Source organism: Echinops telfairi, unplaced genomic scaffold, assembly GCF_000313985.2.
Source record: "Echinops telfairi isolate 266 unplaced genomic scaffold, ASM31398v2 ScPeMD7_7420;HRSCAF=8458, whole genome shotgun sequence".
Taxonomy (NCBI): Eukaryota; Metazoa; Chordata; class Mammalia; order Afrosoricida; family Tenrecidae; genus Echinops; species Echinops telfairi.
In genome coordinates, this window is record NW_022111320.1 from 50,508,948 (window position 1) to 50,521,514 (window position 12,567).

Here is a 12,567-nt window from a genome sequence, read left to right on the forward strand (position 1 = left end):
TGCCAGGAACAGAAAAACTGGGAGAATGGGGCCCACACTGGCTGGGCATCTTGGGCCGGAGGGACTGGAATCAGGCCTGAGAGAGAGGACAGAGTGGGCTCCTGCTGGCTGAGTCCCACCCCTGGTGCAGCCCCGATACTCACATTGTGGGTGGAAGCAGAGCAGCAGGGCAAAGGAACATGCGGGTGGCTGGGCCCCAGTGTAGTGTGAAGCTAGGGCCCGTCCCGGGAGCCTGGGGGATCCAGGGGTGGGGGTGGGGGTGGGGGTGGGGATAGAGTAGGCATCAAATGCAGAAGGAAAAGGGAGGGGACCAAAATAGCACAAGGAGCCCCTCCACAAGTCTGCTATCCAAGGCCGCTGGAGCTAATGGGGCCCAGGTTCAAGTGAACCCCACAGGCAGAAGGGACGCTATTCTCATTCAAATGATGTTCTCACCCAACCCTGAAAGGCTTGTCTCCAATCGCCTCTGGGGAACATCCCCCTCCTCCCCCAGCCCAGCCACCACCATTCAGCCTGGGAAGGACTGGCAGATGGGTGGGGCGAGTTATTCCATTCAGGGCCCAAAGCCCTGGGCCCTCCACAAAGCAGGAAGTGTCACCCTCTGCAGATCTGTCTGAGGGGCCTGCTGAGGCTGGGTGGCAGCGTCTGGTAGCAAAACAAAGCATGTGGCGCACAGGCAGGGAGAGGGCACTGCTGATGGAAGGAGGCAGACGCTAGCCAAGTTCCTGGCTAATCTAGGAAGGGGATGGAGGGAGGCTGGTCCCTCTCCTGTGAGGCCCAGAGGAAGAGGCAGAGGCATCTCAGCCTGTTCCCAAGCCCCAGATGAGCCTGGGCAGCGCCTGGAGATTGCAGTCAGAGGTGGCTGGAGGACAAGGGCAGGCTGTCTGCTGGACCCTGGGGAACAGTGCCACGAAGTCCCCTGCTCCTGGCCTGGAAGCCTGCAGGCCGAATGTCTCTCTACGCTCTCTATTGGGCTGTTTGCAGGCACCCAGAGCCTATCTTGGAATCCAATCTAGGGGAGTGAGGGGCTCTGCCCTTGCTTTTAATGGCTGCCCCTAGCCCCCAAGAGGCCAGGGTGGTGCGTGCATCCAAGTTGTCCTCCACCTTTCCAGAGGGGCTTGGGGGCTGCCTCTCCTACATGATCCCGTCACGCACATCGTGGACCAGGCTAGGAGGCACAGGCTACTGGAGCCCCTTTTCTCACTCTGCTCAAGCTGACCTGCCTGTAGCCATGTGCACACCTGTACGTATACACGCAACACACGCACACACACGTGGGTGCATGAGAAGGGCAGGTAGGGAGACCAAGCAGTGGAAAGGTATAAAAACGTGATCGATGGAACAGTAGACATACAACTTGAAGAGGAACAAGTCACAGTGCATCGCGCCATGAGACTACCCTTCCCACCCGCCCCACCCATAGCCACCAGTCTCTGCACGGACACCACTGGCCGCCAGGGCCCTGACGAGGTACCCGGGAGTCCTCAGGGTTGTGGAGTCCTTGGCGGCAGAACTCAAGTCTCCCCAAACATTGCTGGGTGAGGGACTCAGGGTGCCGAAGGCAGCAGCAGGGGCTGGAGCTGTATCACTGGAGACAGATTCACACGGAGGATACGCTGAGCCTGCTGTCGCACCTCATCATCCGAGGACCACCGGTCAACCTTGATGGCCCGGAATTTCAGCGGCTTTGCTATGCGAGGACCAAGTCGTGCCTTAGGGGAGCGGGGCCCAAGCTGTGTTCTCTTACAGGGAAGCAGCTCCTTTGCCTCCTGGGACCTTTTCCTCTTCTGTCCCACAGCCTCAGGGGGGCTTCTCTGACACCTTTCCACAGTCTGGGCCTGAACAGACCCCTTGGGCTTGCCTCTGCTCTCAAGCTGAGTCTGGATCACCCTGGCCTTGGCTTTGATCTTCACCGCCTTGGCCTTGACCTGTGCCACCTTGGCCTTGGCCCTGGCCCTGGCCCGTGCTGCCTTGGCCTTGATTTGTGCCGCCTTGGCTTTGGCCCGTGCCGCCTTGGCCTTGGCCTTAGCTCTGGCCTGAGCGGCCCTGGCTTTGGCCCGGGCCTTAGTCACCTTAGCCTGGGGTGCCTTGGCCTGTTTCTGAGCCACCTTGGCTGAGGGAGTCTTAGGCTGTGGCCGGGGCACCTTGGCCTGGGCACAAACAACTTTGGCCAGTGCTTGAGCGGCTTTGGCCTGGGCTGTCTTGGTGCCCAGGGCAGATCCCCCTTTCATTCGTAGCCCACTGAGGGATTCAGTGACTTTGCAGGTCTTACTCTGGGGACCAGTGCCACGTCGGGGACCTGCCTTCGGGTGTTTGAAAGTCTGACATTTGGGGCCCTTGCTTATCTTTCTGGGGGCCTTAAGCAGGGAGTTCCCCGAGCCCTTTCCTGGACCCTTCCGCGGCTTCAAGGGAGAATCTGCAAGTGAGAACTGTAATGACTGAGCCTTGTGCTTAGCACCCAAGCAGGGCATGGGAGTCTTGAGCGGAACCAGGGCCTCAAGGACAACAGAGAGCCGCATGGCAGGGTAGACACCGGGATAGAGGTGAGCAGGGAAGCCCATGGCTGCGCCCCGGGCCCGGCTAGCATTGGACTGTTTCAGGGAACTCAGCAGTAGGTTAGTAGGAGCATGCTTGGCAAGGTTTGGTGTGGCTGTTTTGGCCAGCCTGCCAGAAAGCGGCATGGGGAGTAGTGTGGCCCGGCCTGCGGGCAGTCGCATGGTAGTTCGAGGAGCACTTGCTGGAGGTGACGTTGTGGCTGACGTTGGGGCACGGGCTTGCAGCTTCGTCTGGCTTGGGGGGCTGGCTGTGCACGAGCTGTAGCCATAGACATCGCCACTACGCAGGATGGTGGGTTGGAAGCCATCATCCCGCAAGCCCTGGAGGAAGGCCACGAGCTGGGCCTCCGTGGCACTGAGGTCCTGGCTCATGGGGTTAAAGACAAGCAGTGCCTCCTCCAGGGCCTTCTTCCCTGCCGTGGAGATGCGGGACCAAGAGTGCACAGCTTTCTCCTCCACATGCTGCACCACCACGCTCATGGCATTAGGCACTGCAGATCTGCCCGGGCGTCCGCAAACCAGCGCTCCGCACCTCCAAGGCAAGAGGAAAAGTCAATGAGATTGGCATTTACATAGGGAGCCAGGGCAGGTAGACGGGTCAAGCAGGGCCCACTCTCTATGGCATATCACTTATTAGCACTGCAGGGACCAGCCAGTTGAAGACCCTTTGGGTCATGGGCAGCCCCTTCAGGACACAGACCTATGACTTCCTTTGAGTTATCCAACATGTCTGGACTTCTGGAAAGATGTGAGCTTGTCCCACTTGAACTCAATTCTGTATTTCCTGAGGTCAGAAAGCTAGTCCCACACTGAGCCCTGCCAACACAGTGACTATCCCGGGCTTTAAGAAGCCCAGTCTAGAAGGCAGGGGAGAACCATCATGACAGGCTCTTGGGAATAAACCGTGGCACAAAGCATAGCTTGCAACAGCCACTACAGAAGAGAACAGTTAGCTGTTCATGAGTGAGGAGTGGGAGAGGGCTGAGGGGAAATGGGACGAAAGTTCCCATGTGAGAGTAAAGCCCTCTGCTATGGCTGGAGGCTGGAATCCAGGCTGGGGATCTAGCTAGAAAAATCAAGTGTCAGTATGGCAGGCAAGAACCTCCAATGCTGGTCAACCCTGACTAATGCTGCTCCTCTAACTGCTGATGTTGTTTCCCGTGAGGGAAATCTTGCTCGCCAAAGGTGCTACCTTCAAAGTCCACAGATGGGCCGCTCAGAGCCGGCTTCCCAGTCACAGAGACCAAGCCCAGGGAAAGGGCCAGACCCTCCAACAGATATCAGAATACCAAGGAGCAGCTGCCACTGACGATAGATGGCCGGGGTGGCCTGGAGGGGCAGGCCAAGGGTGTACGGCTGGGGATCATGGGAAGCAAAAGGCTCCGAGTAGAATGTGCGCCCAGCGGATAGCAGAGGTCTGAGCTGTTGTAACTATGGAGAGAGGGGGTACAGACCTTAGTACAACAGGAGCCCTGGTGGCGCTGTGGGCTAGGTGTCAAGCTGCGCACATCAAGGGTGGTGGTTCAAACCCACCAGCCACTCAGCGGGAGACAGATGAGGCTGCCTGCTCCCATAAAGATTTCAAACTTCAAAAAAACCTGAAACTCACAGACCTTAGTACAGGGGTCCCACCCCTCTCTTAATCAGTCCTGACTAAGAGTAAAGCTTGACCCTGAACTTGGGAATTCCCAGAGGCCAGGGGCAGCTCCCCAAATGCATCAAGTGCATTAAATGATCCGCTGGGACCCGGCAAGTCCCTGAGGCTAGGAGGTGCTTACACACAGCATCTTCCCACAGCTCTAATGGGGCCCAGAAAATCTTCAGAATCCCCAGGAGGCAGTGCCCTGGGGTTCTTTGTTTGGAAACATTCTTGGATCCTCAGGTGTCCAGAGCACTTCCCTTCTCCAGAGGCCGATTTCCAAGCACAATCTTACACGTGATTTTAGTTTCTTTATTTGGTTTGGGGTGGGTGGGTGTAGTACCCAGGGTAGTGAATTGTAGAGAGGCCAGCTCTCCAACCCCCTTCCCTCTACTCCGTACAAACACCAGGGGTGGGCCGGGGCTCTTCCGCCCAGGTTGGTCTGGGCCCTCCGGAGGGGGGTCTTCTGGGCCTTCAAAGGGGCCCTGGGCATACAGGCTGCAACTGGGTCCCCGACTTCCCTTTACACCTGCCCCAAGGGCTGGCAGGGGAAGTTAACAGAAGATGGGGGGCGGGAGATGCCCCATTCAAGCGGGGCCCTCGGGGTGGGGAGGGGCCTCCGTCCCTGAGGCCGGAGCCGCGGCAGGTGGCAGGGGTCCCAGCGGCTGCGGGATGCACAGGGCAGGCGGTGCCAGCCCAGCGGGGGCCGCGCGGCGCCAAGGTGGGGCCGCGGGGCACGGGGTGGGGGTGGGGTGGCTCGGCCGGACCAGCCAATGCTGGGGTCCGGGAAGTCTCGCCGGCCCATCCGCCCTGCCGACCCGCCGACTGCCACTCCGCGGCACGGCTAGGCCCGCGGCCCCAACCTACCGGCGCCGCCGCGGGGACCCAAGACGCGCCTCTGCGCCGCCTACGCCGCTCCAACATGGCCGCCCGCTGCGCGCCGGAAGCGCACCACGTTTCCGCTTCCGGAACCCGGCCCACTCTGGCGACCTTTGACCCTCGAGAGCCCCCACCCCCCACCCCATTCTCTGCCCCCACCCTCCAATTTTGCAAAGTCTGGGAGTGGGGTAGGCTAAGGCCCTGGGAGGCCTGTCTGGAGGCGGGTGGTCACTGAGGCCATTCCAAACCCACTGGCTTCTAGGGAGCAGAGGAGCCCCCCATCAGGACCTCACAGCAGCCAGGCCTGGACTGGATTGGGGGCCCAGACGGGAGTTGGTGCTGCACCTCTTCTGGGTGGGCTGCTGTGCAAGGCTTGACCTACCCTCTACCTTCTTTCTGGCCCTCTCCCAGCCGCTGCCAAGGTCCACCTTATTCCCAGCCACTTGCCAGAAGGCTGAAGAACAGACTCTCCAGGCAGGCGGTGACAGCAGGGGAGCCCCTTTGCTGTAGAGCACAAGTACCTCCTCTGGGGACGGGAGGCCATCTTTGTTTCCGAAGAATGGTGTCCACTGCGCGTGGCATGACAGGCTGGTGTGCACATGTGTGCATATAGGCCCGTGGCTTATGTTAGGTTTCTGGGGTGGTTTACCTGGGTTCTTGCTTCTCAACACTGAAAGAATTCACTCGGCAGAATCACTTTTGTAAGTCCAAGTAATTTTTATGAAGGAAAGGGAGGTTTCAAGTATCACAGTTTCAAAAAGTATACGCTATCTCTGGAAAGCATTCAAGGTAGACGGAGCCAAGAGTTCGAGTCAGAAGCTGGCCACCTAAAAGGAGCTTGGAAAAAACACATGGAAGGAATTCCGGAACAGGAGCCTAGGGCAGGATATCCCCTGGGGGCAGAAACCCCAAGGAGGGACTGTCTCTAGGACTGTCTCTGGGGGCCCTGACTTTATCCCACTCTTAAACTACTTGAGGGGGTGTGGTTGGTGGTACTAGTCGATCTTTAATGGCTGAGTTCAGGTATACCTGTGAAAGTTGATCTTCTGAAAGCTGATCTTCATGGGGTGCCTAAGTGGCCGTAGCCTGCACATGCTCATTTTTAGTGGTTAAATTCGGGCATACCTGTGGACGTCACGTCGCTGGTGCCCAGTATTGTGTGGGGCCCAGGTTTGGATTTCCCCATAGGTGTCCCCGCAGCCCCTTTATGTGGCCTGGCCAGTCGCTTTTCGCTGGCAGGCATTTGGGGAAGACAACCCCCTTTATCCCTAATTGATCTACCTATCACTCTATGTGGGGAGGTCTGGTCATTGAGTTCTGTCACACAGAGTGCTTGCTCATGCATGTCCACATGGTGTGATCGGAACTCCTGTTCTGCCCAGAGTCCCTGACTGTTACCTACAAGGCTAGCACCTCAGTCTTCCTACTTGGGCCACAAAGCCAGCACTAAAGGGTGAGGGCTCCAGAGGCCACAGCACCAGATGAGAAAGCACAGGACAAAACTAGAGTCATGATAGGCTGTGACTTCAGGTGAGGAGTCAGCATCATCTCCAGAACAATGGCCAAAGATCCTTCTAGGTCTACTAGTAAACGAATGGTCCTTATGTTAGTTGATGCTACCTCCTGGCAACTTAATGCATCAGGGCTCCCCCAATCCTGTTTGAGAGGCAGTGTGGGAGCTCCCATTTCATGGATGAAATGGTGGGGGCATTTGCGCTTGGGTCAGGGCTTGAGCCAAGTGATGGAATCCTGCTGCAGCTCTTAGTTACTAATATGTGTAATAACGCCAAATTTACCAGCTGGGAGGTGTGTGAGCAGAGGATGGCTGGATGCTTTAATGGCTACTCTGTTTTTCTGCCCATAGAGATGGGTTGAAGAACCCCTAGAGGCCAAAGCCCACCTTACCCAGGTGTCTCCCAGTTTCCCTGAGTTTCCCAGGGCCTCAGTGCAAATGGCAGATGGCAGGGTCCTCAGTGTCTTTAGACATAGGCAAGGTATTCAGTAGGAACTTCAAATGCTCTTGGTTTTCTGAGATCAGTCCCTAGAGTGAGCTCTCAAGGGCCAGGGCTCAGTGAGTAGAAACAGGACGACCCTTATTGGCACTCCTAGTCCTCCCCTGTTGCTACCCACTCCCTCTGGCTGAACCCTCTGAACCATAGTTGAGTGTCAGCTGTGCACTTTCCCAACCAGACCAGCCTTCCTCAACTGTCATCCCCAGTTTCTCCAAAGCCAGTAGTGTTGGACCATTTGAAGAACAGACCCTGCCTCTTCACAGAAATCATTTCTGTTTTCATATCCCTGGATGCCCCCTGTACAGAGATGGCATCAGCCCAGGGGTGTCCTGGTGAGGGACTCCCTTTAGTGATACCCATGTTCAGAGATTAGAAGGGCAGGAAGGATAGGCTCTTCTCCTGGGCAGGGCCACTTCCAGAATTTAAGGGGAGGAAAAAGTTAAGGATAAGGGGTCACAGGTGGTCAACTTCCTGCAGAGCACCCTGACTTCTCCACTTCCTAGTTTCTAGTACTGCAAAGATGGGGCTCTCCAGACACACACACACACACACATCAGGGCAAAGTCTGATTTGACCTGCAGTTCAGGTGAGGAGTCATGCTAACCTTACAGGCATACATAGGATCAGATGGGCCTGGTAGGGAAGGGCATGGGACCATACCAGACCCTAGTTCTTGTTCCTCATTTAGCATCTGAGAGTCTCTGTGGGGCACTTGCCCCCTCCTCCCAACCCCACCCTTCCTAGTTATTAGCACCTACCCTGCTGTGGGAGAGGTCTGTTGGGGATGCACTGGCCAACTGGCCAGAGTCCAGAGACCAGTTTCTGAGTTCACAGCCCTGTCCCTGGACTGGGAAAGAATGGCTTCCCCCAAAGCATTTTTAGCTCCAACCTAAAACCTTATTACAGCTCTCTTGATCCTGAGGCTAACACCACCTGGGAGACTGTGTACAATCCTGTAGGAAAGGGGGCTCATTAGACCCACACAGTTAAAGTACTCCTTGATATCCAAATGTAAAAGAATTAGGTTGGACCCCCTGCTTCTCACTACAAATCATAACTCAAAAATGCTCATTGACAAGGAAGGAGAAAGCAGATGGCAGAGGGGACTTGATACAAATTTAGAGTAATAGTAGCACCTAAAAGAATAAAACACATAGGAGTAAATTTAGTCAGGGAGATGAGAGACTTGTACACTGAAAACTATGAAACATTGCCTTAAAGAGATGAAAGAAAACCTAAATAAATAGAAAGGCTCATGAATGGAAAGTCTTACTATTGTTAAGATGTCATCATGATCCAATGTGATAAACACATTCCTCTATCAACATTCCAATGACATTCTTTGCAGTAATGGAAAACGATAAACTTATCTCCTGGCCAGTAACCAACTCCAGAATTTAAGGGGGAGGGGAGTTATGGATAAGGGGCAATGGGTGGTAAACTTCCTGAAGAGGTGGTCAAATCCCCAAGGGTCTCAAATAGCCAAAGCAATCTCGAAAAAGAATAAAAAAGTAGAACACACTTTCATACTTCAAAATGTACTATAAAGGTACAGTAATTAAAACAGCTTGGTATTGTCATATATAATGGTCAAGATTATATGTCAACTTGGCTATGCCATCATTATCCTCAGTGATTGGGCAGTAATGTAATGATGCAATCATCCTCCATTTTATGACCTGCAAAAGCCATTTCTTTGAGGCCTGTATTCAATGTATATCAATATTCCAACAGAATTTGCCCTGAAACTCCATTTTGCTCATCATCCTCTTACCTCTGATTCTTTTATTTATTACATTTTTTATTGGCACCTAATCCACATATCATACAATTGAACTCTGATTCAGAGCTGCCCTCTGACCTGCCAATATTGGACACATCAGCCCCTGCAACTATGTGAATCAGGAGAAACCTCCAGCCAGATGCTGATCCACAGAGCTGGGATTTGCCAGCTTCCACACTGTGAGCCATTACACAGAGAATTAAATTTCATTCATGGAGCCCTTGTGGCACAATGGTTAAAGCACTTGGCTGCTACCCTGTTTCCCCGAAACTAAGACATCCCCCGAAAATAAGACCTACTTACAGTTTTGCCTCTCACTGAAATATAAGGCATCCCCCCGAAAATAAGACCTCCCTGAAAATAAGCCCCCCTGAAGCTACCGTAACTCTGGACTCTGGACCGTAGCGGCTGGCACCGCCATGCAGCTCACTGTTGGCCACAGTGCAGTGGAGCAGACAGGAAGTGTGAGGTCTCTTTTAATAAAACAATAAAGAATAAATGTATACCGTATTCTTCTTCATGGAAATATAAGACATCCCCTAAAAATAAGACCTAGCGCATCTTTGGGAGCAAAAATTAATATAAGGCACTGTCTTATTTTTGGGGAAACAGGGTACCTGAAAGGTCATCAGTTCAAGTCTACTATCCACTCCACAGGAGGAAGATGTGGTGATAATGAGTTTACAGCCTTGGAAACCCTATGAGGTGGCTCTGCTCTGTCCTATAGGGTCACTAAAAGTAGAATTTGACTCAATGGCAGCGATTCAACTGTCATTATGTTAATTTAAACTCATATCAGACCTATAGGACAGAATAGAATTGCTCCCGTGGGTTTTTGAAGCTATAAATTTTTATGGGAGCAGAAAACCACATCTTTCTTCCATGGAGCAGCTTAGTGGGTTCAAACTGCTGACCTTGCAGTCCAAAGTGTAACCCACTACACCTACAGGGCTCCTTGGTGTGTGTGTGTGTGTGTGTGTAATTAGTTTTGCAACCTAAGACATAGTATAAGGATAGAAATCAATGGAATGGAATTGAGAGTCCATCAATAAGCGTACATCTATTCAAAAAACAAACTGCCATTGAGTCGATGGATGCCAACTCATAGTGACCCTGTAGAACAGGGTAGAACTGCCCCTCTGAGTTTCTGAGACTGTAACTGTTTAAAGGAGTAGAAAACTTGGTCTTTCTCTCATGGAGCAGCTGGTAATTTCAAACTTAGGACCTTGTAGATCACACCCAGTGTGTAATGACTAAGCCATCAGGGATCCATTCATACATCTATGGTCAAAGAGTTTTCAACAAGGGTACTAACTCTACTTAGTAGGGAAAGAATGGTCTCTTTAATAAACAGTGCAAGGAAAGTTGGTTATCCAAATGCAGAAGAATGAAGTGGGGCCCCTGCCTCATACTACAGAATTAACTTAAAATGGGTCAAGGATCCCAACTAGTGTTTCCCAAAGTGGTTGATATGGCCACCTTAGTAGAGCAACCCAGGGGGCTGCAAAAGCAGATACCTACCCTTTATCCTGGATGGTGGGCTATAATACAATCGATTTTTATTTCCCGGGGCAGGGTATTGAGTAATTTTTTTTTTTTATGAAATGGGAGTAGTAAGCCAAATAATTTTGGGAGCTTATAATCTAAATATAAGACTGAAAACCATAAAACTCTTGGGGAAAAAAACCCCATAGGAATAATCCTTTGGACCTAGTGTTTGGCGATGGATTTTTAGATATAACACCAAAAACATGAGCAACAAAACACAAAATAGATTTCAAACGCTTCATCAAAGTCAAAAACTTGTGCATGAAAATAATTTATTAAGAAAATGGAGAGACAACTTGTAGAACTAGTAGAAAACATTCAAGACTCATATATATAATAAAGGCTTACTATTCAGACTATATAAAAAACTCAGCTCAACAACAAAAAGATAAACCCATCAACAAATGTAAACACTCCATCAAAGAAATGGCCAACAAGGACGTGAAAAGGTGCCAGAGGCCATTAGTGATGGCTGTTCTCATATGTCATGGAGTTGAACCTGATCCTGATGTGGAGGAGAACTGCCCCACAGGGATTCTTAGGCTGTCATCTGTATGAAAATAGATGGCCATGTCCTTATTTCCTGGTTGGCAAATGAGCACTTAACCAGTGCACCACCAGTGCTCCTTTAACTATTAGAGAAATTCAAATCAAGACCACATGGGGTTGATGGCAACAAATGTACATATGTGCTTGACACAATGTATGTATGTATGGATTGTGATAAGAATTGTACGAGCCCCCAATAAAATGATTTTAAAAATAAAAATAAAAAATATATTATTCTGGCAGACCTGTGATTGACAAAACAAAAACAAAAACCCACCATGAGGTATCACTTCACATCCACTATGACAGCTCTGACCGGAAACCCAGAACCCCACAAACGTTGATGAGCATGGGGGGAGATCGGAATGCTCCAGTGCTCCTATGAATGGTGCAGCAGATGGGGAAAGCGTTTGGGCCGGGTCCGGACCATGCAGCCCCTTCCTGGCCTCTCAGAAAGACAGTGATCTGCTGGACTTTGCAGTCCCTGCCCCCAGCATTCCAAGGAGCTTATCTCTCCGGGCAGGGTCCACACAGCCCCCTCCCCCGCCTCTCAAGGCCAGCGCTGGACTGTGCAGCCTCTTCCCCCACATGCCTAGAAGCTGGTCTGAGAAGGACTCAGACTGCTGCAGCTGCACACCAGGACGCCTCCCTTCTCCTTATTGGCACAAGCGCCAGCAGCTCTCTTCACCTCATTTGCATATTTCCCTGACCCAAATCCTAAAAATCCACTGCCCCACGTGATTTCCCTGACCTAACTCGCTGGGTCTCGGAACCACCCAGGAGCTCAAGATGCTCCTGTCCCTTTCTCTGCTCTTCCTTCCCTCCCGCTCTTTTTTGTTTAATCATTTTATTGGGGGCTCATACAATTCTTATCGCAATCCATACACACACCCATTGTGTCAAGCACATTTGTCCAATAAAGCCGCTCTTAACCTCAATCCTGTCTCCATCCAGTGTCTCAGTGTTGACCTCTCAGAAAGTATTTTGACCGTTCCTCAGAAAGATACGCGTAAAAGAAAGAAAGAAAGAAAGAAAGAAAGAAAGAAAGAAAGAAAGAAAGAAAGAAAGAAAGAAAGAAAGAAAGAAAGAAAGATAGGTAAGCATACAACTACCCCAGGGCCCCGCCATTCCACTCCCAGGGATACAGCATGCCCCCGAGACTGGAAAGCGGGCATTCAAAAAGACCACCAATGCCAACTACAGCATTCGTCACCCAAGACCCAAGAGGTGAAAGCAACCCAAGTGTCCTTCAACAGATGACCGGGCAAACAAAATGCAGTGTACCCATAAAACGAAATATTACTCAGCTACCCAGAGAAATAAAGTTCTGATGTACTCCATTATGTGGGGAAGCCTTGGACGCATACTCAGTGAAATAAGCCGGACAGAACAGGGTAAGCATTGTCTACTCCTGCTCTAGGAATCATATGGAGTAGGCCAAGGCACGGGGACAAAAGTTTATGTGGAGTTCCCAGGGACTGGGAGATGGAAGAAAAGGAACGTTCTTGCTTGAGGGATTCTTAACTGAGTTTCTGCTTAGGATGATGAGAGACATCTGGAAATGGAAAACAGTGATGGTTGTGCAACATGGCGAGTGGAATT

The 12,567-nt window shown here is 51.8% G+C and overlaps 2 protein-coding genes across 2 annotated transcripts in view; both read right to left on the minus strand.

Moving 5' to 3' along the window:
* Positions 1-1,157, minus strand: part of LOC101657059 (laminin subunit beta-2-like) — a 15,386-nt gene extending 14,229 nt beyond the window's left edge. The window contains exon 1 of the mRNA XM_045297706.1: positions 1,139-1,157. Within this exon, the coding sequence (XP_045153641.1) occupies positions 1,139-1,157 (19 nt within the window). The remainder of the gene's footprint in view (positions 1-1,138) is intronic.
* A 261-nt stretch (positions 1,158-1,418) lies between these two features.
* Positions 1,419-5,091, minus strand: CCDC71 (coiled-coil domain containing 71). The gene is made up of 2 exons (XM_013007866.2): positions 5,062-5,091; positions 1,419-3,087 (listed from the first exon to the last, which is right to left on the minus strand). Exon 2 carries the CDS (start codon positions 3,033-3,035, stop codon positions 1,548-1,550), a length of 1,488 nt encoding a protein of 495 aa, XP_012863320.1. The 5' UTR covers positions 3,036-3,087; positions 5,062-5,091; the 3' UTR covers positions 1,419-1,547.
* Between the last annotated feature and the right edge of the window lie 7,476 nt (positions 5,092-12,567).

Coding starts and splice junctions, on each gene's coding strand:
- CCDC71 (XM_013007866.2), bottom strand. CDS start 3,035: ATGAGCGTGGTGGTGCAGCATGTGGAGGAGAAAGCTGTGCACTCTTGG.